Here is a 23,591-nt window from a genome sequence, read left to right as displayed (position 1 = left end):
ACAAAAGAGTTTTTGCACATCTAGGTAATGTAGAGGTAACATGTGCCAAATATGAAGCCAAAACGCTATAAACATAGAGAGTTAGGATCTAATTGAAATGTTTGTATGATTTTCATTCGAAATGCACTGTTACCATGGCAACACATTGCTCAACAATGATGAAATACAAAGTTTGCATATCTCTGTACTACAATGGTTGCATGTGCCAAATTTCAAGCCAAATGCTTAAAGACTGAGGGAGTTAATCTGAATCCACAATATTTTTATATTGATTTTCATTCAAACAATGCTGTTACCATGGCAACACAATGATCAACAATGACGAAAGGTTAAGTTTGCACATCTACATACCATAGTGGTCAGGTGTGCCAAATTTTAAGCTAAATGCTCAAAGACTGAGGGAGTTGGCAGAATCCACATGCTTTTTGGTGAAAAAATGTTGTTACCATGGCAACGCATTGTTCAACAATAATGAAAGATTAAGTTTGAACATCTATATGCTATTGACCGATTCTGTGACGCGCTATGTGTATTTTTGGCATGGGCAGCGCCATACTGGGTGTATCATCCGACCCCCCCCCCCCCCCGCACTCCCCCACCCCTCTCCCTACATTAGCACGCGCGCAGAATGAAAAACTGCGTTAGCCAATGGGCGTCTCGTACTGAGTGCGCGAATGCTTGCTAGTGCGCGAACCTTTGTTACAAGTGCGTGATAAACATGTTGCCCGGGGGTGGGGGAGAGCAGGGGGGGGGGGGGGGGGTCGGCTGATACACACCGATGCACCCACTATGGCTGCGCCCTGTGCCGTAAAATGTCTGCTGCCCTCAACGAACCCGAATCGGTCAATAGTGGTAACCTGTGCCAAATTTCAAGCCAAATGCTCAAAGACTGAGGGAGTTAACTGAATCCGAAATATTTTTGCATGATTTTCATTCAAAATATACTGTTACCATGGCAACACATTGATGAACAATGACCAAAGACTATGTATGCTCATCTACATACTATAGTGTTCACATGTGCCAAATTTCAAGCTTAATGCTCAAAGACTGAGGTAGTTACCTGAATTCACAATATTTTTGTATGCATTTCAGTGAAAAGCTGCTGTTACCATGGCAACCCATTGTTCACCACTGACGAAAGATTAAGTTTGCACATTGTATCTATATGCTATAGTGGTTGCATGTGCCAAATTTCAAGCCAAATGCTCAAAGAGTGAGGGATTTAACTGAATCCACAATATCTTTGTATGATTTTCATTCAAAATATGCCGTTACCATGGCAACACATTGATCACCACTGACCGCCCGACCGACCGACCGGCCACCCGACCTCAGGATGATTCCTATATACCCCCCCCCCCCTACACACTATGTGTGGGTGGGGGTATAAAAATATAGCTACAAACAGTAATTTTTTGACTGTAAAATGTCAACATTTTCAAGCTCGCTCGTATTCAATCGCTTAGCCATTCTCCTGACCTTGCTGCAGTAATTGCCCAGTTGTGCCCAGTGCGCCACACCCCCCCCCCCCTTTAATCTCCAAAGTGAAAAGATAGAGCTAAAAACGGCAGTTTTGAACTCTAGAATGTCAAAATTTTCAAGCTCGCTCGCTCCACTCGCTCGCATTTAATCGTTATGCCATTATCCTCATGTTGCTGCCAGTAATTGCCAGCAGTTGCGCCCGGTGCGCCCCCCTTCATTTCCAAAGCGAAAGAATAATTATAGCTACAAACCACAGTTTGGTATTGTAAAATATCAAAACTTTCAAGCTCGCTCGCTCCGCTCGCTCGCATTCAGTTGTTATGCAATTCTCTTTTTTTTTTCTTTTTACAAAAAGTCCCTCCGTGGGAAGGGTACTAGTATCCCCCTCCTACACCGTCTCCCGCTCGGTTGCTTTGCTCCCTCGCCGAGGATCTCACACCGCCACATAATGTACCCCCGTAATAGTCCTCCATGTTATCTTTATTTTCACTATGCTCTATAAATGCGACTTTTACACTCTTGTTTTTACAAAAAGTTCCTACGGTGGGAGGGGGTATCCCCCTCCTACACCCTCCGCACTGAAGAACGGTATGGATCATCGCCGAGGATCTCACACCGTCACTATAATGTACCCCCGTATAGTCCTTCATAGCGAAAGATTTGTGTATGAATACAATCACATGTATAATTTGTACAATACATTGTATATGGAGTATGTGTAAATGTACATGATGACACAGGAGCCAATAAATCAAATCGAAAAAAAATCTCGCAGTTTACATATACTGTCAAAACGCATCCCCCTTGAAAACAAGAGACCCGCGGGTCTAGCGCTCACCTGAGTATCGCAAGTTCACCTTTCACGCAGTCACTAATCTAAATTATTCACAGCTCTACCAAAATTTGACGAGGCATTCTCAAGTGGAAGATGAAAATGTACAATAAGGGCCCAATTTTTTCAAGATTCCTTAATTTGGGGGAATTGGGGCCCCCTGGGGCCCTCTGGGTGGGGCATGGTGCCCAATTTGATAAATTGAGATCCTGACCACCTAGGGATGCTACCTGCCAAGTTTGACAAAAATCCATCATGAGGTTTTCAGGAAGAAGATGAAAATGTACAATTCAGGCCCCCATTTGGACCCTTCCAACCACCCCCCTCCCCCCTACCCCCAAGAGGGGCACCCCTGGATCTCCTATGAACAAACTTGAAACTACAGTCATTAATGTACTCACTCATAGTATTATCTCAGCTCTATAACTTCTGATTCTAGAGAAGATTTTTAAAGATTCCTTCATTTGGGGGGTTTGGGCCCCCTGGGGGCCCCCTGGGGGCCCCCTGGGCGGGGCATGGTGCCCATTTTAACAAATTGAGATCCTAACCCCCTAGGAATGCTACCTGCCAAGTTTGGTGAAAATGGGTCATGGGGTTCTCAAGAAGAAGATAAAAATGTACAATTTAGGCCTCATTAGGACCCCTCCTCACCCCCACCCCCCCCCCCCCCTGGGTCCCAAGGGGGGCACCCCTGATTCTGCCATGAACAAACTTGAAACTACAGTCATCAATGTGCTAACTCATAGTATTAACCTAGCTCTATCACTTCTGGTTCTAGAGAAGAAGGTTTTTGCGGATTCCTTAATTTTGGGGGGTTTGGGCCCCCTGGGGGCCCCCTGGGTGGGTCATGGTGCCCATTTTAACAAATGGAGTTCCTAACCCCCTAGGGATGCTACCTGCCAAGTTTGGTGAAAATGGGTCATGGAGTTCTCAAGAAGAAGATGAAAATGTACAATTTAGGCCCCATTAGAACCCTTCCCCACCCCCCTCCCCTGGGTCCCAAGGGGGGCACCCCTGATTCTGCCATGAACAAACTTGAAACTACAGTCATCAATGTACTAACTCATAGTATTAACTTCGCTCTATCACTTCTGGTTCTAGAGAAGAAGATTTTTACAGATTCCTTAATTTTGGGGGGTTTGGGCCCCCCTGGGGGCCCCCTGGGTGGGGCATGGTGCCCATTTTAACAAATTGAGTTCCTAACCCCCTAGGGATGCTACCTGCCAAGTTTGATGAAAATCGGTCATGGGGTTTTCAAGAAGAAGATGAAAATGTAAAAAGTTTACGCACGACGCACGACGGACGACGCACGACGGACGACGCACGACGCACGACGCACGACGCACGACGCACGACGCACGCCGGACGCCGGACGAAGGGCGATCGCAATAGCTCACTTGAGCCTTTGGCTCAGGTGAGCTAAAAAGCTGGTGCCGCCCCTGTGCCACCTCCGGGTTTCATTTCAATTTTTTTGTTTTTGTTTTTGTTTTTAACTGGTTGTGCGCCCCCCCCCCCCCCCTCCTGGATCCCCCACTGATACACCACCTAATTAATATGTTAGCATGTTTCATAGTAATGATAGTGTTAATTACCTCTCTTCTGATAATTTCCCCCACTGCTATGATCAAAAACTCTTTTACTTTGGGAGACACTTTCAAAAGGGCACGAATTCCAGGCAGGTACGAGGACCGAGCAAAATAAGCACAAGCTTTTTCCAGCGGAGACTTTTCTTGAGAAGTCGTTTTTTCCTCGTGTTCATGCTCAGGTAGCTCTGTTTCCTTGTCGCCTTCTGGATCCTTGCAGGCCACGTCATCCTCCCTCTCACTTTCCACTTCCACATTTGTCTCCATTGCTTCATCAGTAGAATGACATTCACGATCCTCTTGCGTACTTCCACCTCCATCATTTGGCAAAGTAGCAACCTTTTCAGTCTCAAAAGTAGAACTGGAAGAAGTGCTTGGCTGAGGCACTGTCAATGAGCTCTGTGTGAATAGAGATGGTTCAGTAATGTTAGAACTACCTACTTGTGGTAGAGCACTCACTGTTAGAGCTTTAGTACAGTGAAACCCCGTTATAACGAGTTCGGTTATAACGAGGAACCGCTTATAACGAGGTGATCGCGTTGGTCCCGTTTTCCTTTTTGCGTGTAAACCTATGGCAGAACGAATCGGTTATAACGAGTTCGGTTATAACGAGATTCCGGTTATAACGAGGACAATTTTGGTGCATCATGATAAAGAAAAACATAAGCAATTTGATCGGATATAACGAGGTTCCATTTCTTAACTTGCTGCTTTCAAACACGCGACAAACGAAATATTGAAATCCGAATTCACGCTTTCCATGTCTCTTTCCCGTTTAGCAGAGTACCGTTCCTTCCACGTTTTCTTCTAATCCACGCGTTGAGACACAGGAATACCTTCCGATGTTCCGACTAAGTTACAGTGCACTCCCGTTATAACGAACACGGTTATAACGAAATTCCGGTTACAACGAAGTAAAATTTAGGGCCACAACATTGTCAACTCTATGTATTTTTATTGTTTATTCATTCGGTTATAACGAAATTTCGATATATAACGAAAGAAAATAGCCGGTCCCGAGGACTTCGTTATAACGGGAGTCCACTGTATTAAATATTATCATTTTATTTTCCTTTTTCGCGAGATACGCTTGCGTGATAGAAGGTCGATCAGACCACACTGCAACAAGAGAGAGGGGAAAATGCATTCAAAAACTTTTCATGTAGCGACACTCGTGACCAAAAATGGACATATGGAATGCATGTGTAACTCATTATTATATCCTTTCCATTTTTCATTCTGAATTACGTGTGTTTTGCTAGTTAGTAAATATGAGTGTGTATGATTACAAGCCGAAATAATTAATGAAATCATCGCGATCCCGCCGGGTGACAGTATAGCGTAAAAAGAGTCAGTGTTCAGAAAAAGAAACTAACGTATTCAACGGTTTCAATAAATCTGGGTTTGTTCATTATCATTTAACTAATGATAATGTAAATATGAATGTGTATAATTAAAGCCGAAATAATTAATGATATCAACGCGATCCCGCCAGATGACAGTAGCGTAAAAATGATTGAATAACGCATGTTAATCTACTTGAGTCGGTGTTCAGAAAAAGAAACTAACGCATTCAACGGTTTTAATAGATCTGGGTTGTTCATTATCATTTAACAAATATGATAATGTAAATATGAATGTGTATTTACAATTATAGCCAAAATGATTAATGAAATCACCACGATCCCGCCGAGTGAAAATAGCGTAAAAACAGTTGAATAACATGTATTAATGTACTTGAGTCAGCGTTCAGAAAAAGAAACAAACGCATTCAACGTTTTGAATAGATTTGGGTTTGTTCATTATCCTTCAATACTGCATTTCACAACGGACATTTTTCTTTCTTTCAGAATGCGCTACGAGGTACAGTTTTGCGTAAAAAGAATCACAACCTTCCAAATTTCTTGTCGCATATTTTTCCAAAACGGATGTAGAAAACGCGAAGAAATTTTCGGCAGAAAATATAGAACGCATTTTTAATTCCTTCGGACGCAACGATCATACATTGAATAAGATTACAGCCGAAATGATTCCTGAAATCATCGCATTCCCACTGGAAACCAAAAGCGCAAAATTCCTCGAAAGTTATGGTAAACAACGCATGTATGTTACTCTACTATTTGCGCTGGTGTTTAGAAAAACTTAACAAACGCATTTTATACAATCTGTTTTTGTTCATTAATCATTCTATGCTGTTTTTCACAAACGAAAAAATATACTTTCAGAATGGTTCAATACAAAAGAGATAGGTGTAGAAAGAATCACGATTATAATACCGTATACTGTAGGTCTACTTGTCAAACTATAATGCGAAGCGATTTTCAGAAGAAAAATCAAGAATTAAAGGCATTTTCGACCCCTACTTTTGTCCGTCTTTTTTGTATCAATTCACAAATAATTTCCCTTAATTCTCTCAATAACAATGACTCATAATTGTGTAAAAACAACGCAAAGGATGTTCTTTAGTTTGATTGATGGGTATATGACGTCGTGCTTATGTTTTTCTTTGTTTTTGATGCGTACGGTTATAACGAGGTACCGGTTATAACGAGGTAATATCGCCGGTCCCACGGACCTCGTTATAACAGGGTTTCACTGTAGGATCCGGGCTATGTAACTCGGCCCACGGGACAACTCGTCCCACCCATTGAAGGTGGGCCGAGTTGTCCCACCCGTTGGTATCGATAGTGATCGTGAGCACTAGTCTGTGTTTGAGTTTATTTTGTCTTTATGACGTCTTTTCTACCGTAATTTTTATGGAATTGTGTTCAGTGGTTTCTTTAAAGAATATTTTCCAACTTTTGGGGGATACGACGACGTAAAAATGAAATTTCCAATGTTTTTATCGCGATTCGCGATCCCCGTAGGCGCACATTCATTTCTGTGCTGGGGGCTTACTCGGCCCACTAAGTTTTAGTTGCGTTTTGTCAAAAAATCTCTGTAAAAACTATCAATTTTACCAAGTATGAAGGTGTATTCAGGGTACCTTCAACTAATTTCATCTTCGAGGGAGTTTAATTTTGCGCATGTTTGGTGAAATGTTCGATATTTGTTCGCATGATTTCATCTTCGCCGTATCCGCACCGCACTGGTCTCGCCACTGCAGCTCGCTCACACACACAGTGGCAGAGCTGAGCTAGCAGCGCCATGCCCACTCGGCGAGGCGAAAGGCAGAGGGAGCAGCCGGCTACTCCGTAAATGTCGATACGGATACGGGCGGGTAGTTGAAATATTCTTTAAAGAAACCACTGAAACACAATTCCATAAAAATTACTGTTAGAAAGACGTCATAAAGACAAAATTAACTCAAACACAGACAAGCGCTCACGATCACTATCGATACCAACGCCAACGGGTGGGACAACTCGGCCCACCTTCGACGGGTGGGACGAGATGTCCCGTGGGATGAGTTAGCCCAACCCCTCACTGTAACAGTGAGTTAGTACTAACCTTAGGCCTAACAGTGAGTCTTTTCTCTCGTGGATGAATTCTCTTATTGCCTCTTCTGACGGTGTTTCTCACGAAGATGCTCCTACACCGGCCACAAATGAAATTGTCCAGATATACTGTCCGCTGACAGAGTCTATATGCTGTTCCTGGACTCGTTGTTAAAACACTTAATCTTGTCCTTCCATACCCTTTACTTCCTTTGGTAAAGGGGGTCATACACATAGCACACTTTGTCGGATCGTAGTGAGCCATTTTGTGTTATGACTTTTGTTGCGTGTCGTCCAAGTAGATCCTCGTAGTCGTACTCGTATTGATCTTAGTAGAACATATAGTCTACTCTAACATTAATTGTTAACTGTTAACATAGTGTAAATTTATACACAGCACAGCCAAGTATGGCCACAGTCTAGTCCACCACCGTCACCACGAGCACCAGTATCTCCGGTGGGCGTCCGTACTGTGCCTGCTCGCTCACTCACAAGTTGACTTGATATGACTTGCCTTCAATGTCTTCAGCTCGATCCTAGCTTACATGAAGAACACGACCGGGTAGGCCGATGGCTATGATGGGTTCTCACACAGCCGGCCGCGCCGCCTCCATGCAGGTAGATCGATACCTCATCAAGTGATCAGCCGTGCACACACTGTGCACAAATTCACAGCAAATTCGTACTATTCTTACGTTGTCGTAGGTCGTTCGCCCGAGGTCGTCTGCATAATATCGAAGGGCAATGCGATCGAGGGTCTAAACTAGACATCGAGTCAAGATAGGCGGCAAAAAACCCGAACCCAACGTTTTTCCCATAGGTTTAACACGCGCCATGCCCCAATCTGTGCCGTCTTAAAAAAAAAAAAACGCTACCCGGCCCTCAATTTAATTCCTATTATATTTCGGGACACCTGCTGTATATGGAACGCCGCGTGTGACACCCGCGCACACAAATAGCATGCACAGGAGAGACAGTCAACTACTGAGTACTAGTACATTTCTGGTACTTCTACTTCTACGTGGGTACTCAGCATGCACAACGTCCAAAACTGAATACTAGTATACTAGTTACGCCGAGGTTCGCGTGATATTACGCCGAACTACAGTATATAACCGGGGGGCCAAGAGCTAAATACAACATGTACAGAGGTCGAGTTCCACTCTCTCTACAAACTAAGTAGACACCTAGACCATGCTTATTTTCAAGTTTTTATTGAAACAAACAACATTCCACTGGTCTACCTCAAAGAATTTGTTGCAAAAGTCTCCAAATCCAAGATGGCGTCCAAGATGGCCGCCATATATTTACTGAATTTGTTATTTGAATGATAGAATTCTATAGAAACATCAGATTTCAACAATTGTGATGTTCTATGAAAGAGAATAAAATTTTCTACAAGTTGATACCATTTTTGTCGGTTATTGTGATAACTGGAAACACTCATTTTTTTATATTTTTCTGAAAAAAAAAGGAAAATCATGAAAATGCTTGATTCTGCATAAATCAGAGAAAGAGTGAAGGATTACCTTGAAACGTTTCAGGAATTTTGTTTGACATATAATTAATATTTGGAGAAAATTAGAGACCAGTACCATTTTCGGTTCAGGAGTTAAAATGTCTCAAACTTGGAAACTCACTATGAAACAAGAGACCCGCGGGTCTAGCGCTCACCTGAGTATCGCAAGTTTACCTTTCACGCAGTCACTAATTTAAATTATTCACAGCTCTACTAAAATTTGACCAGGCATTCTCAAGTAGAAGAAGAAAATGTACAATAAGGGCCCAAATTTTAAAGATTCCTTAATTTGGGGGGGATTGGGGGCCCCCTGGGGCCCTCTGGGTGGGGCATGGTGCCCATTTTGATAAATTGAGATCCTGACCCCCTAGGGATGCTACCTGCCAAGTTTGACGAAAATCCATCAAGAGGTTTTCAGGAAGAAGATGAAAATGAACAATTCAGGCCCCTATTTGGACCTTCCCAATCCCCCCCCCCACCCCCAAGAGGGGCACCCCTGGATCTGCTATGAACAAACTTGAAACTACAGTCATTAATGTACTCACTCATAGTATTATCTTAGCTCTATAACTTCTGATTCTAGAGAAGATTTTAAAAGATTCCTTCATTTTGGGGGTTTGGGCCCCCTGGGGGTCCCCTGGGTGGGGCATGGTGCCCATTTTAACAAATTGAGTTCCTAACCCCCTAAGGATGCTACCTGCCAAGTTTGGTGAAAATGGGTCATGGGGTTCTCAAGAAGAAGATGAAAATGTACAATTTAAGCCCCATTAGGACCCCTCCCCACCCCCTCCCCTGGGTCCCAAGGGGGGCACCCCTGATTCTGCCATGAACAAACTTGAAACTACAGTCATCAATGTACCAACTCATAGTATTAACTTAGCTCTATCACTTCTGGTTCTAGAGAAGATTTTTACAGATTCCTTAATTTTGGGGGGTTTGGGCCCCCCTGGGGGCCCCCTGGGTGGGGCATGGTGCCCATTTTAACAAATTGAGTTCCTAACCCCCTAGGGATGCTACCTGCCAAGTTTGATGAAAATCGGTCTTGGGGTTTTCAAGAAGAAGATGAAAATGTAAAAAGTTTACGCACGACGGACGACGGACGACGGACGACGCACGACGCACGACGGACGCCGGACAAAGGGCGATCGCAATAGCTCACTTGAGCCTTTGGCTCAGGTGAGCTAAAAATGGCCCCTTTAGTTGTGACAAGACCTTGATCGGTTACACACGAGAGAAAATTCGTAACTTGAATCATCATTGTCTTAATGTAATGATGATTGCAATTCGTCTTTAGAATTATCGGACCTTACACACGCTCGCTCGAAAACTGTGATTAGAATTCGAATTCTCGAGCTAAGGCGCTACGTAATCCTTGGTGACTTGTCAATCAAAACGTACGATCGAGTGCATGCATGCGGCACGCGTATTATCTACGGAAGTGCTTGAAAGGTCACGTAAGCTCCGCCCCTCAAAAGATGTTTTGGAGGTCAAGCATTATACACGGTAAGCACTATTTGGGCACCCGTCCCGCTTCATCATGAATATTCATCAGGCAGTAAGATACTGTACTAGTAAATGGCAGAACGCTGGATACGTGCAAAATGTATCGCCGGGAAATGTAAAAATCTCGTAAAATTGCATCAACGGGGAATGTTAAAACGTCTCGCCGGGAGATGGAAAAATGTTCAGTTTTGCCGGTATTACGGATACATGTAGATGATGAATATTCATGATGAAGCGGGACGGGTGCCCAGATAGTGCTTACCAACTCACGCAAATTTCGCACCGTAATTTGAGTGAAACTTCACTGGAATTCACCCCCGGACTAGAATTTGAATTCGTGATTGTGATTAGCATTCGTGATTCTAATTTGCTTCCACACGTGCTAAAAATTCGTCATTAGAATTATTTTTCACTGGAATCATCATTCAAATGACGATTTTTTGACCGTGTGTAACCGCTCCTTGTTGGTCGTAAAAAAAGACTACTATAACTAGATTCTACACGCGTGTAGCAGCGCCAGTGGTGCGTGTAGTAGTCTTGGCAAACACAGACTTTTCTTTGACAAACAAGGGTTTGTGCCTGCTAACTAACTTTTCATACTAAGTGGTAGCTCAGGTGACGCTGATCGTTATTATTTCAAAGAAAGTTGATTGTTCTGAAGCAGATGAGAAGAAGCAAAAAATATTTTTCAAATAGAGGTAGTAGCTTGAAACTTGACACTAATCTTGCTATAGATAGTTTAAGAAAGAATTTAGATCAACCACTTAAAAAAAAAAATCAAGATGACAGCCATCAAAGTTGACATAGTGGATTGTGTATATAGTGTATAAATGTATTATTTTGATTTTGATACAATTTTGTCTGTTGTGCTATCTATTTATATGTTTGTATATATTTTGAACAAATTGTAATGCAATTCTAAACTGTCTTAGGTTTTTATGGAGACATTTTTAAAGGGAACGCAAACCCATAGAGCAATGTGGATTGATTATAAGCATTAACGTTAGTAGAACACATCAGTGAAAGTTTGAGGAAAACCGGACAATCGATGCAAAAGTTATGAATATCTACAGTTTTGGTGTCGGAACCGCTGGATGAGGAGACAACTGGAGGTTATGACATATATAACACTATAAAGAAAATATAAAAGGACTTCCACAATAATTCACTTTTCTAGCAAAATGAAAGAGTACTTGAATAACCACTTTCAGAAAGCAGGGGGAATAAGTCCTACCCCTAACATAATCATGTCAGTATCAAGTTGATGGAATGAAAAAATGAATTTTTTTTTTTATTGAATTCCCTTTATATTTTCTTTATATTGGAGTCCACTCATACGTCATAACCTCTAGTAGTCTCCTTACCGAGCAGTTTCAACACCAAAACTTGAAAAATTCACAACTTTTGCATCGATTGCCCGATTTTCCTCAAACTTTCACTGATGTGTTATACTATAGAATGTTACTGCTTTCACGCAATCCACATTGCTCTTTTGGGTTTGTGTTTCCTTTACAACCAGTGACATTCTACTCTCCGAAAAAGCAAAAAAAAAATCGAGTAGAAGTTTTCACTTTTGAAGGAGTGAATAACAGAAAACAGTGAATTTAGAGTGAATTTTGAGTGAAAATGTTCATTTTCACTCATTTCAGAGTGACCTTAGGGATCACTCGTCACTCTTCGTGATCCCTGAGGTCACTCTAAAATGAATGAAAATGAGCATTTTCACTCTCGAGTGATCCTGATATCTATTTTTTTAAAATCAAAGATTAGGCCTTACCCAAACACTGGAATGAGCTCCACCCCCACCCCCCCCCCCCCCCCCATAAAAAGACCCTCAACATGGTTTACACTAGTACAATATCGTTGGGATGTATAGAAACATATAATAGACAGCAATGTAAATAGATTTTAAAAATATATCAAATTATAAGTTGAGATTTAACTTTCACGCAACGCACTAAAGGTATTGTTTCCCATTGGGAGAGATATCACATTTGATTTATATGTGCAGGTTAGTTGTATCACAAAACATTCTACCATGTAAAACAATTATAATAAAGCCTAAAACATATGGAGATACCACCATTTCTTTTTAAGATACCATAAACATGATAACTGCGACAGCTCAGTATAAAAACATAACCTTCTTATCAGAACCATTTAGTATAAGTATATCTAACAATATTTAGCATTAACTGATTTAAGTTTGTACATTAGTTGTTATATCCCTAACTCACAGTTTAGAACTAGTTTGAGGAATTAACTAAAGCTGGGTTTTTGTTTTACGTGCACTAATGGTAAATAATGCCTTGAACGACAACCTCAATTAATTACTGTCATCTTGAATTTTGTGTGGATATTATTTTTGTCGCTAAATATGACACATTGGCAAAATTTGTGCCAAATTCCAAGCTCCTATCTCTTTTTGGAAAATACTTTCTGTTCAATCTTATCTGCCTCAGAATAATCTACTATGAAATGCTATTACAGTAATATAGCGACCAGCGCCACCTATACCACTTGGCATGAAAAGTTAATTTGCAGGCACTTGCAAGTCGCTAGACCATTAGGCCCTACAGTATTACATGTGACCATGTAAACACATTGCATGCAAAATCTATAATGCATAAATATGATATTTTTTAAGTTTTAGATGATAACTTGTCAACAGTGTATGATATTGCCTGTAATTCCATAAATATGAATTATGTCTCAATCTCAGTAAACCTCAATCCCAATCGCAGGTTTCAAAATAATTCTTCAATTCTTCTTTGATAAATATTTTAAATCATGCATCTTCACATTTCTTCCTTTTTTTCAAAACAATATGAAAATATGTATCCCCCCCCCAAATAAAAGAGAAGCAAACACCCCTCCCCCCCCCCAATTTATCACAATACACAGCTAAAGTGGTATCAACTTTTAGGAAGTTTTACTCAATTCTTCATATGACATCAAATTTGTTGCAATCCAATGTCTCTATCAAATTTCATTAAAATGTTAAATTCAATAAAAATGGGGGCCCGATTTGACCGCATTATTCTGTACCGTGGAGGTTTTTGCAACAAATCTACAGAGGTGTACTTACGGAACATTGCTTAGTATGTTTAATACTGTGTATGGTCTTGTTTATTGAGAGAGTGGAACTCGAAAAGTAAGCACGATCTTGGATTTGACCCTCTGTGACGTCTTTGGGAACAGACGCATGTAAATACATATTATGTAAAATGTGATTTTAGAGACATTATAATTCCTGAATCAAATACAATACTGACCTCTAATTTCCTCCAAATATTAATTGTACGGGAAAGATGTTAATTTCTACATGGTTTTCATAAACATTTTTACATTTATTTTTTTCTAACTTTTTAGAGAAATGTTCATGGTGCATTCTGAACAAGGAAAAGTAGAAATTACGCGATGCGTAATATATGTCCCCGCCGGAAGTAGCATTTAGTAGCAAAATGCACAATATAGGTCAAAAATCAAGGTCAAATGTCAAAGAAGTCAAAGGTCAAAATTCTATGTAGACGTTTTGAAGCCCTTTCCTAGTGCCATCACATAAAGCAAACGGAATCGAAATCGGGTTAGAAATGGCGAAGGAGTAGCATTTTGTAGCCAATGTACAATATAGGTCAAAAATCAAGGTCAAAGGTCAAAGAAGTCAAATGTCAAAATTCTGTGTAGAAGTTTTGAAGCCCTCACCTAGTGCCATCACATAAAGCAAATGGAATCGAAATCGGGTTAGAAATGGTGAAGGAGTAGCATTTTGTAGAAAAATGTACAATACAGGTCAAAAAATCAAGGTCAAAGGTCAAAATTCTGCGTAGAAGTTTTGAAGCCCTCAACTAGTGCCATCACATAAAGCAAACAGAATCAAAATCAGGTTAGAAATGGCAAAGGAGTAGCATTTTGTAGCCAATGTACAATTTAGGTAAAAAATCAAGGTCAAAGGTCAAAGAAATTAAAGGTCAAAATTCTGTGTAGCAGTTTTGAAGCCCTCACCTACTTTGTAGTGTCATCACATAAAGCAAATGGAATCGAAATCGGGTTAGAAATGGTGAAGGAGTAGCATTTTGTAGAAAAATGTACAATACAGGTAAGAAAATCAAGGTCAAAGGTCAAAATTCTGCGTAGAAGTTTTGAAGCCCTCAACTAGTGCCATCACATAAAGCAAACAGAATCAAAATCAGGTTAGAAATGGCAAAGGAGTAGCATTTTGTAGCCAATGTACAATTTAGGTAAAAAATCAAGGTCAAAGGTCAAAGAAATTAAAGGTCAAAATTCTGTGTAGCAGTTTTGAAGCCCTCACCTACTTTGTAGTGTCATCACATAAAGCAAATGGAATCGAAATCGGGTTAGAAATGGTGAAGGAGTAGCATTTTGTAGAAAAATGTACAATACAGGTCAAAAAATCAAGGTCAAAGGTCAAAATTCTGCGTAAAAGTTTTGAAGCCCTCAACTAGTGCCATCACATAAAGCAAACAGAATCGAAATCAGGTTAGAAATGGCAAAGGAGTAGCATTTCGTAGCAAAATGTACAACATAGGTCAAAGGTCAAGGTCAAAGATCACAACTGAAATTCTGTGTAGAGGTTTCAAAGCTCCCATGTAGTGCTATCATATAAAGCAAACAGAATCAAAATTGGCTCATAAATGACAGAGAAGTAGCAAATTGAAGATTTTGATCACACACGGACGCACACACAGACAGACAGACACACAGACACACAGACACACAGACACACACACGTACGGAGCCCGTTTCATAGTCCCCTGCTTGAACTCATTCGGCGGGGACAAAAATGTCTCTGGGCAAGTCCAAGATAAGGTCCCCTCAGAAGGCAAAATTTCATCTTTGCTCAATATTGACATGTTTGGTATCATTTTGAAGCTTATGAGTTGAAGTTTTGATTTCCATGGACGAAAAAATTATATTACGTAAATTTATGCAAATTTCAAGGGCTTCATTTGCATAAATGTGAAACACAGCGTTACGTATGGGACATTTATAAAAATTCATATTAATTCAAAGGAAAGCAAATAATATTTGATTAATATTTGGACATAAGAAGTTCATCAAGTAGTTTAACTTGGTATGAAAATTTAGGGATTATGCAAATGATTATGCAAATTAGCTCGTGTCCTATCATGAGATGTCCCATACGTAACAAATTGAGGTCATTTTTTTAGGTTTATTCTGAAATTGCTAAGGTTATACTAATGCCCTTTTGGAAAGTTCTAATTTATTGTTTAGAGAAATTAAATACCATAGAAAAAAGAAAAAACAGTAAAAGGAATATTTTTTATTAGGCATTGAAATAATGTTACGTATGGGACAAATGCGTTACGTATGGGACATCCTCATACATAATGCATGTGAATGCATATGATGTAGCCAGCTGGGAAGGTCTCTCAGTACACAAATGGTCAATCATCCTGAAGAAAGCATCCCAACATTGTAGCTACTTTTTGAGTTATAGACACTTTAAACAATACATGTACTTGACTGAACAATTTTCAGAAAGGGGGAGGGGAAAATTGCAAAGTACACAATGAAAAATCAGCATTAAAGGGATGGTATAGTTTTTTGTAGAAATGGGGATTCAGTTTTCAACATTTAATGAGATGATTGGAAACCAATTATATGAATTACTAAAGAGCATACAATCCTAAGACTAGAGGAATTCAAAGTTTAGTAATTGAGATCCAATTTGAAATGGTTGTGATATAAATATTTAAAGAAAATATAAAGTAAAATGATTTTTTTTTTATTGCAAGTGATACACAAATTGTCCTTATTCAGGTTTCAATGATAGCCACGACAAAATTCATGGGTATACATACTGAGGTGTGACTCGAATCAATGACCTGACTACTAGACAGACATCATATATCTACTCGATCACTGGGGTTCCACGCAGCAGGTATTGCTTATTTATAAAAATTAATATTTCTTGTGTCAAGTTGTTTTTTATTGAAACGAAATGGCAAACTGCCCTTCATCAGTGGAAGTAAACACTTTAAACTATTCAATTTTTCAGTAGTAACTATCCTGATAAAAATAGGGCATACATACTCAGGTTGGTCATAAAAATATAGAATATGATGAAATACTGTATGATTACGATGGTAAATATTTGGGGAATATTGTTCCCTTGTCAATCTGGATCAGTATTTGAGTAGTTTCAACTGATTCCATTTCAATAATTATGCAAAAATTTGTTTATGGGTATTTTGCAAAATTATTTTGCAAAATACCCATTAACATGTCTCTCCACACACTAAACGAATGGGGGACAAAGGGCATGCATACTCAGGTTGGTCATAAAAATATAAAAATATGATTGAATATGATTAGGATGGTGTCTATTTGGGGAATATTGTTTCCTTGACAATCTGGATCAGTATTTGAGTAGTTTCAACTAATTTTACTTCAATACATCTGTAATTATGCAAAATACCCATAAACATGGTTCTTCACACACTAAATGAATGGGGGACAAACTGTCCCATACGTAACTGTCCCATACGTAACACGTCATGTCTGTCTTTAATTAGAACCTGTAATTAGAGCTTTTTACCTGATGACACGAAACTTACCTGTGATAATCTTGAGTGTTGTGACTTTCATCACAGTGAGTTACAAGTTGTAGAATGAAATACTTTCAGAGAGTTTTGAGGTTGAAAAAAATGTTCAAAAAAACTAAATTTTTCTGGTCCCATACGTAACGGCACATATTTTCTCTTCTAGAATATAATTGTGAAGGTCATTTTTCTCCATTTTTTGCATGATTATACTTCTCCTAGATATCAATCACCATGATAAAGTTTAATATTATCAAAAGCCATTAACACTATTTTTCAGGTCATAAAAGTCTCTGAATGTCCCATACGTAACGCGCGTGTTATCTTGGACTTGCCCATCTATAAAAACCCAAGATGGTTTGAAATAGCATTACAATGTTCAGAATATATAAAAACCATATAAATAGACAGCAAAACAGAAAAAATTGAAATAATACATTCACTTCATCGCAATACACTACTAAGTACATATGTCAGTTTTCATGACCTGCAATCTTGAATTTTTTGAGTGACTGACCCAAATTCTGTTTTAAACTTTCAATAGCAAGGCTGTTTCAAGCTTCTACCTCTATTTGAAAGATATTTTTGCATCATCTCATCTGCTTCAGAACAATCTCCTTTGAAATAATAGCGATCAGCGTCACCTGAGCTACCACTTGGTATGAAAAGTTACTCAGCAGGCACAAACCCTTGTTTGTCACAGCAAAAGTCTGCGTTTGCCAAGACTACTACACGCACCGCTGGCACGCCAGGCGCCAGTCCCAAAGAGATTATAGAGTAAGTAGTTGCCATACGCGTGCGTACAAATAGTGTGTCCAAAATTGAAGAGGGAGCGCACACTCAGCTCCTGGCACTGGATCTAAGTCTACGTTCAAGTCATATCTTCTCATATCATATCTGGAATGATATGTTATTCTTCATTACACATTTTCATTTTCAGAATCACAGTGTGGTTAATTGTTTAAACATTAGTTTCTACGATGATATATCATTTGAACCATTTGGTAGAGTCCAGACCTTTTTGTTGTTCGCAAAATAAACTGTGGGAACTTGGGTGTAGACTAGACAGTATTTGAGCATTATGACGTCTGTTTCGCGTACATTCCCACTCACGCCATAAAATCAAACAATATCAGCACCATTATGACGCTTAAACATGGCCATTGTGACGTCACAATAAAACTAGAAATGTCGCTACAGCGACTGGTTATACCCCCACCGAACAACTTTTTATAAGCTTTGGTCAAAACAACATTTCATAAGCTTTGGTCAAAAAACTGAGGAAGTAGTTAAATCCGCAAGATCTTTCCTTGATCTTCTGCCATTAACATGCCGTTACCATGGCAACATACTTTCGGGTACTGTCAAAAAATGCGTCTTGCACATCTACAACCAAAGGCACACATCTGTACCAAGTTTCATGGAAATTGGGCAAAAACTGAGGAAGTAGTTTGCAACAAAAAATTTTCCATCATTTTGGCTCATAATATGTGAGCTGTTACCATGGCAACATACTTTTTGTCACTGTCAAGAAATGTGTCATGCTGACCTATATCCTAAGACAAACATTCAATATGAATTCCATGAGAATTGGAAGAACACTGATGAAGCAGTTTTGCCATGAAGCATTTTGCCCTATATTTTACCAATAACATGCCGTTACCATGGCAACGCACTTTTTGCCACTGCGGAAATATGTGTCTTGCACATTAACATATTCAGATGAACATCTGTACCTAATTTCATAAAAATTGATCAAAAACTGTGGGAGTTCGCGACGCAAGGTTTGTACCCATTTTTGCCCATAATATGCCGTTACCATGGCAACGTACTTTTGGGTACAGTCAAAAAATATGTCTTGCACATCTACAACCCAAGGCACACATCTGTGGCAAGTTTTATGGGAATCGGTTGAAAACTGAGGAAGTAGTTCGCGACGCAAGATTTGCAACGGACCGACCGCCCGCCCGACCACCCGACCGACCGCCCGACCGCCCGACCGCCCGACCGACCGCCCGACCGACCGACCGTCCGCTGATTCCTATTTACCCCCTTCAAACTTCGTTTGGCGGGGGTATAACAACGCAAGGTCACTGCGCCGAATATTCAAGTCGAGCGCACTTGACAGTGCGCTGCCATCTACTGATTAATATGAGCTAACAAGCAAAAAAAAAAAAAAAAAAAGGTCCTCACCTCATTCTCTCCCCTCCCATTTTAGTGCCACTAACATACGTACGGTTGAAAAAAAGTGTGGGGGCCCCCGAGCCCCCACGGCTGCGCCGCCCCTACATGGGCCAAGACCTGAAAAATGGGTTGTTAGTACCACCTGAGGTGGCAAAACCTTTTTGGTGTCAGTTTGTTTGTCAGGCATAGATACATGCTTATCAAGCTATGATAACATTTCCAAATGAGTAGCTTAGTCATAATAAATGATTTTTTAACTAATTTGGTCTCGTTTTTATATCCCTGTACTTCTGAATTGAAACTAACCGCTACCAGTATACAGAGAAGGGCTCACACGGGTGAATAATTCCCCATAGAGATGTGTGTTAAAATTCAAATTTCAAAAAATTCTGTAAAATAGCTGGGAGAAATGAGGTGTTTCATCTTCACTAACCTGAACAAGTGAGATATTACCTTTCATCCATCAGATTTCCAGGGTGGGTTGTTCTGCTCTAATTCTGTCCACGGGTCTGCAAAGCCAGACTATGAGTTCTTGTCACTCAAAAAATCACCTATTTTCCGTACACGTACCCAATGAAATTGTAGTCCCCTCAAATTCCATCAGAAAAGCTTTCATCTTCCAACCAAAATACAGTTTGTAGAGGAATTCATACTCAATATCTACAGCTATTCAGTTTTTTGCCAAACGACATCATTGATTTTTAATCAATTTTTTTCTTCATTTATTTTGGTATCTTTGGTACGAATTTGTGAAGGGGTCTGGGACAGTCCATTTTATTTACAGGTGTGAGCCCAGAAGAGCACTGTCTTCCGAATGTCCACAGGTGTTCAGTTGTAAACGTGGTGCGCTTAGTCTTTATTCAAGGCAGCAAAGGGAATATCCAAAGGGTTATGATGTCCACAGCTGTCACGCGGTGCGCTTAGTCTTTAGACCCATGTACCGTTATCATATCTACAATTCCTCATAAAATGGATTCTGTTTTTATACTACCCTATCAACAAATACATCAGTTTTAAACAAAAATCACTCTGTTCATTTACAATATTATTCATTATAATGTATCATAGTGTACTGGTACATTGTTTTTGCATTATTTTTTATTGTTGGATGGAAATAAAGCGACAATGGCATGGTGTTAGCGTTTTCACCGGAGCGTTTTCGCCGGAAAATGATGAATAATTGAATAAGGTGTACGGTAAAATTCACGAGGAATTGGTTTTTTTGGTGTTGTTGTTTTTAGATAAAAGGATATACACTGTATCATAAGCTTTGGTTATTCCCTTCGCCATCTAGAATAAAGACTAAGCACTGTGGACATCATAACCTTTGGATATTCCCTTCGCTGCCTTGAATAAAGACTAAGCGCACCGCATTTACAACAGAACACCTGTGAACATACCATAAAGCTGCAGTTTACAGCTCTATGGAACATACAGGGCTCACACCCGTAAATACAATGGAATGTCCCAGACCCCTTCACAAATTCGTACCAAAGATACCAAAATAAATGAAGAAAAAAAATTAATTAAAAATCAATGATGTACATGTAGTTTGGCAAAAAAAAAAAACTGAATAGCTTCAGATATTGAGTATGAATTCCTCTACAAATTGCATTTTGGTTGGAAGATGAAAGCTTTTCTGGTGGAATTTGAGGGGACTACTGTAAAACATGATATATTCGCGGCATGAAATTTTCGCGAATTTGAGCTGACAGCCTTTTTCGCGGCATGAAATTTTCGCGAATTGCCACTGGCGTTCAATGCATGTAGTGTCTACAGACAAAAACTTTCGCGTGCATTTTAATTTCGCGAATTTTGGCGCTCGCGAAATTCGCGAAATTAAAATGCACGCGAAAATTTCTCGTTTTACAGTATATTTTATTGGGTACGTGTACAGAAAATGGGTGATTTTTGAGTGACAAGAACTCGTAGTCTGGCTTTGCGGACCCCTGGAGAGAATTTGAACGGAATTATCCACCCTAAGAATTTGATGGATGAAAGGGTATCTAACTTATCCAGGTTAGTGAAGCTGAAACACCTCATTTCTCCCAGCTATTTTACAGAATTTTTTGAAATTTGATTTTTAACACACATCCCTATGGGGAAATATTTATGGGTGTGAGCCCTACAGAAGACAGTGCTCTTCTTTGTATTGCGGTTAGTTTCGATTCAGAAGTATAGGGATATAACAACGAGACCAAATTGGTTAAAAATTCATTCATTATGACTAAGCTACATGTACTCATTTGGAAATGCCCAACAAACAAAATAACAAAAAGATTTTGCCACCTCAGGAGGTACCAATACTTGGCCTGGCCCATGGACTACTACCTCTAGAAAGAGGCAAGTCAAATGCTCTTTTGTTATGTGAAAAAAATGAAAATATGTTGAATTTTCTTTACATTTTCTTTATACTGTTGTACTCATATGACATCACAAGCTGTAGTAGTCACCTCGTCCAGCAGTTCCAACACAAAAATTTTAAAAATTCATCACTTTTGCATCGATTGTCCAATTCTCCTCAAACTTTCACTAATGTGTTCTACTTATATTGATGCATTTTCTCAATCCTTATGTTTATGAAGGTGAACTTGTCCTTTAAATGCAGCATATTCCATAAATCATAAAAAAAATGATCGAATCATAGAATTTTTTAAAATTGAAGCAGATGAAGGGAAATTTTCTCTGCTTTCAAGCAAACAACATATTCTGGGATGTTTTCCAGCTCTAAAAAAAGTTAAGAGCCTCCATACGAGACTCATCCAGTCACTCTCAAAAACGATAAAAATAGCAAATTACCTCATATATCAATAAAAATTCATTAAAAATACAAAAACCCTGATTCATTCAACTTCTTCATAGCCTGCAGAAGCTCCTGTCCGCAAGCAATGTCAAACACTGCCAAAGGTGGCAATTTTCCACTTTACTGATTTGTAATGATTTTTTTTGTAAAAAATAACATTACCTCATCTTTGCGCGAGTTAAGCTCACATGAGCACGGCAACTGCATGTGATTACTTGGCACATCGATAACGGCGCAGTGCATGCGTCGAACACAGCGCGATACAGGATTGCTTTGCTCTTCATCATCTCCGTTGTTGCTGGATTACTGATCTTTACATAAGTTGGGCTTACTTAGTATATAAATTGCAGAAAATCGCCATGATCAGGGCACAAGGTGTAAGGTATGCTGGTTGTGAACATCCTACCTCGCCACACAACGACCACAAAAATACTTTTAACGCTTCCTTCAGAGCCTTGAATAGAAGGCTCTGCTTCCCTCATCCATTAAAGGGGCATAGTCCCGGTAGTGTAGAGGGCGCCGTTACAGAGACTCCAACCCTAAGCACCTTCTGATCTGGAGATTCTCCCGCCTGAAACCACTAGAAAACGGGAGACTCCAACTTGATGTGCGCGAAGCGCATATCACGAGCGCAAAGTTCCTTTTTTCTTTTTTTTTCATAACCCTGTGATATCATCTCGCGAATATGCACGACTAAGTGCCCCTGTCACTACATTCTGTCCAAAGATAGTAGAGATAACAAGATAGGAAGGCGCTCGATAACAATTAATGGACATAAAATGGCTACCCTACATGACGATACAAAAGAGAGCTATTTAAAGTATGGTTGGGTGTTCATAATACCGGCCACCTAACGTTTTTCTATCAATAGAAACGTGAAAAATCTCACAATTTGCCTGAAATTTTACTCACGTGTGGAGAAAATACTCCGGATTCACAAGCGCGCACTGAAAATGCGATCTGAGGTACGCGCTCTAGATGGTGGCTTCGGACGTGTGGGGTGTCATTTTTTCCGCACTCAGTTGCCCTGTTCATTTCAACCAACCACCCTGACAATACGTATAAAGGGCACTTAAATGCGTTTTTTTCGACAGGCCACTGTTTTTTTCTAGCCGTCATTTTCACCGAATAATATTTGAATATATTTTCAATCCCTCGATATTACTTTTGAACTGAATGTGAAGGACTGTTTGATGAATTTGAATTGATTTTCATTAGGAAACTTTTCATCGTAATTGAAATAAATTAGATGAGTCGGTTTCTTTTTTCACATTCATTTCTCGTTTCTGCTTCAACTCGTACGGTCATAGCAGGCGAGAAAATAATTATGTCATGTGTATGTGTAACGTGTATGCACTATCGTACAAGCGGCGGTGACAATTTTGCGGTCAAAATCGTCAAATTTATTACGGAAGGATACTCTACATCTACTAGTAACGAGGAGTCAGCAAAGGTAGGCCTAGTTATATGTAGTTACATGATAAATCTTATTCGATTTTGCTAAATTTCGTTTATTTAGAGGGAATACTTATTTGTTTTCGCCTCATTTTACTCGGTATTGTAGCGTAGCCCAGTGAAGAATCAAACACCATTGCGCGTAGTCCCATGCGTACATTTTCTTTCTGTACGCGCAATGCCATTATAGTGCGCGGTCGATT

The 23,591-nt window shown here is 39.8% G+C and overlaps 1 protein-coding gene across 3 annotated transcripts in view; it reads right to left on the bottom strand.

Annotated features, from left to right (window-relative positions):
• Positions 1–23,591, bottom strand: part of LOC139719952 (uncharacterized) — a 64,425-nt gene that overhangs the window by 34,030 nt on the left and 6,804 nt on the right. Inside the window, exons 1-3 of one of the 3 annotated variants that reach the window (XM_071631333.1) lie at positions 8,033–8,317; positions 7,351–7,873; positions 3,910–4,299 (exon numbers count right to left, since the gene is read on the bottom strand). The exons of 1 other annotated variant lie outside the window; for it this stretch is intronic. In XM_071631333.1, the coding sequence (XP_071487434.1) occupies positions 3,910–4,299; positions 7,351–7,602 (642 nt within the window). In that variant the 5' untranslated portion in view covers positions 7,603–7,873; positions 8,033–8,317. Of the gene's footprint in view, positions 1–3,909; positions 4,300–7,350; positions 8,318–23,591 lie in introns of those variants that run through there. One more of the 3 variants, XM_071631332.1, reaches the window with a different exon arrangement.

The sequence above is a fragment of the Diadema antillarum genome, unplaced genomic scaffold (assembly GCF_040938485.1).
Source record: "Diadema antillarum isolate AM-2024a unplaced genomic scaffold, OU_Dant_1.0 scf00000117, whole genome shotgun sequence".
Lineage (NCBI taxonomy): Eukaryota > Metazoa > Echinodermata > Echinoidea > Diadematoida > Diadematidae > Diadema > Diadema antillarum.
This window is presented reverse-complemented; position numbering and strand designations above follow the sequence as displayed.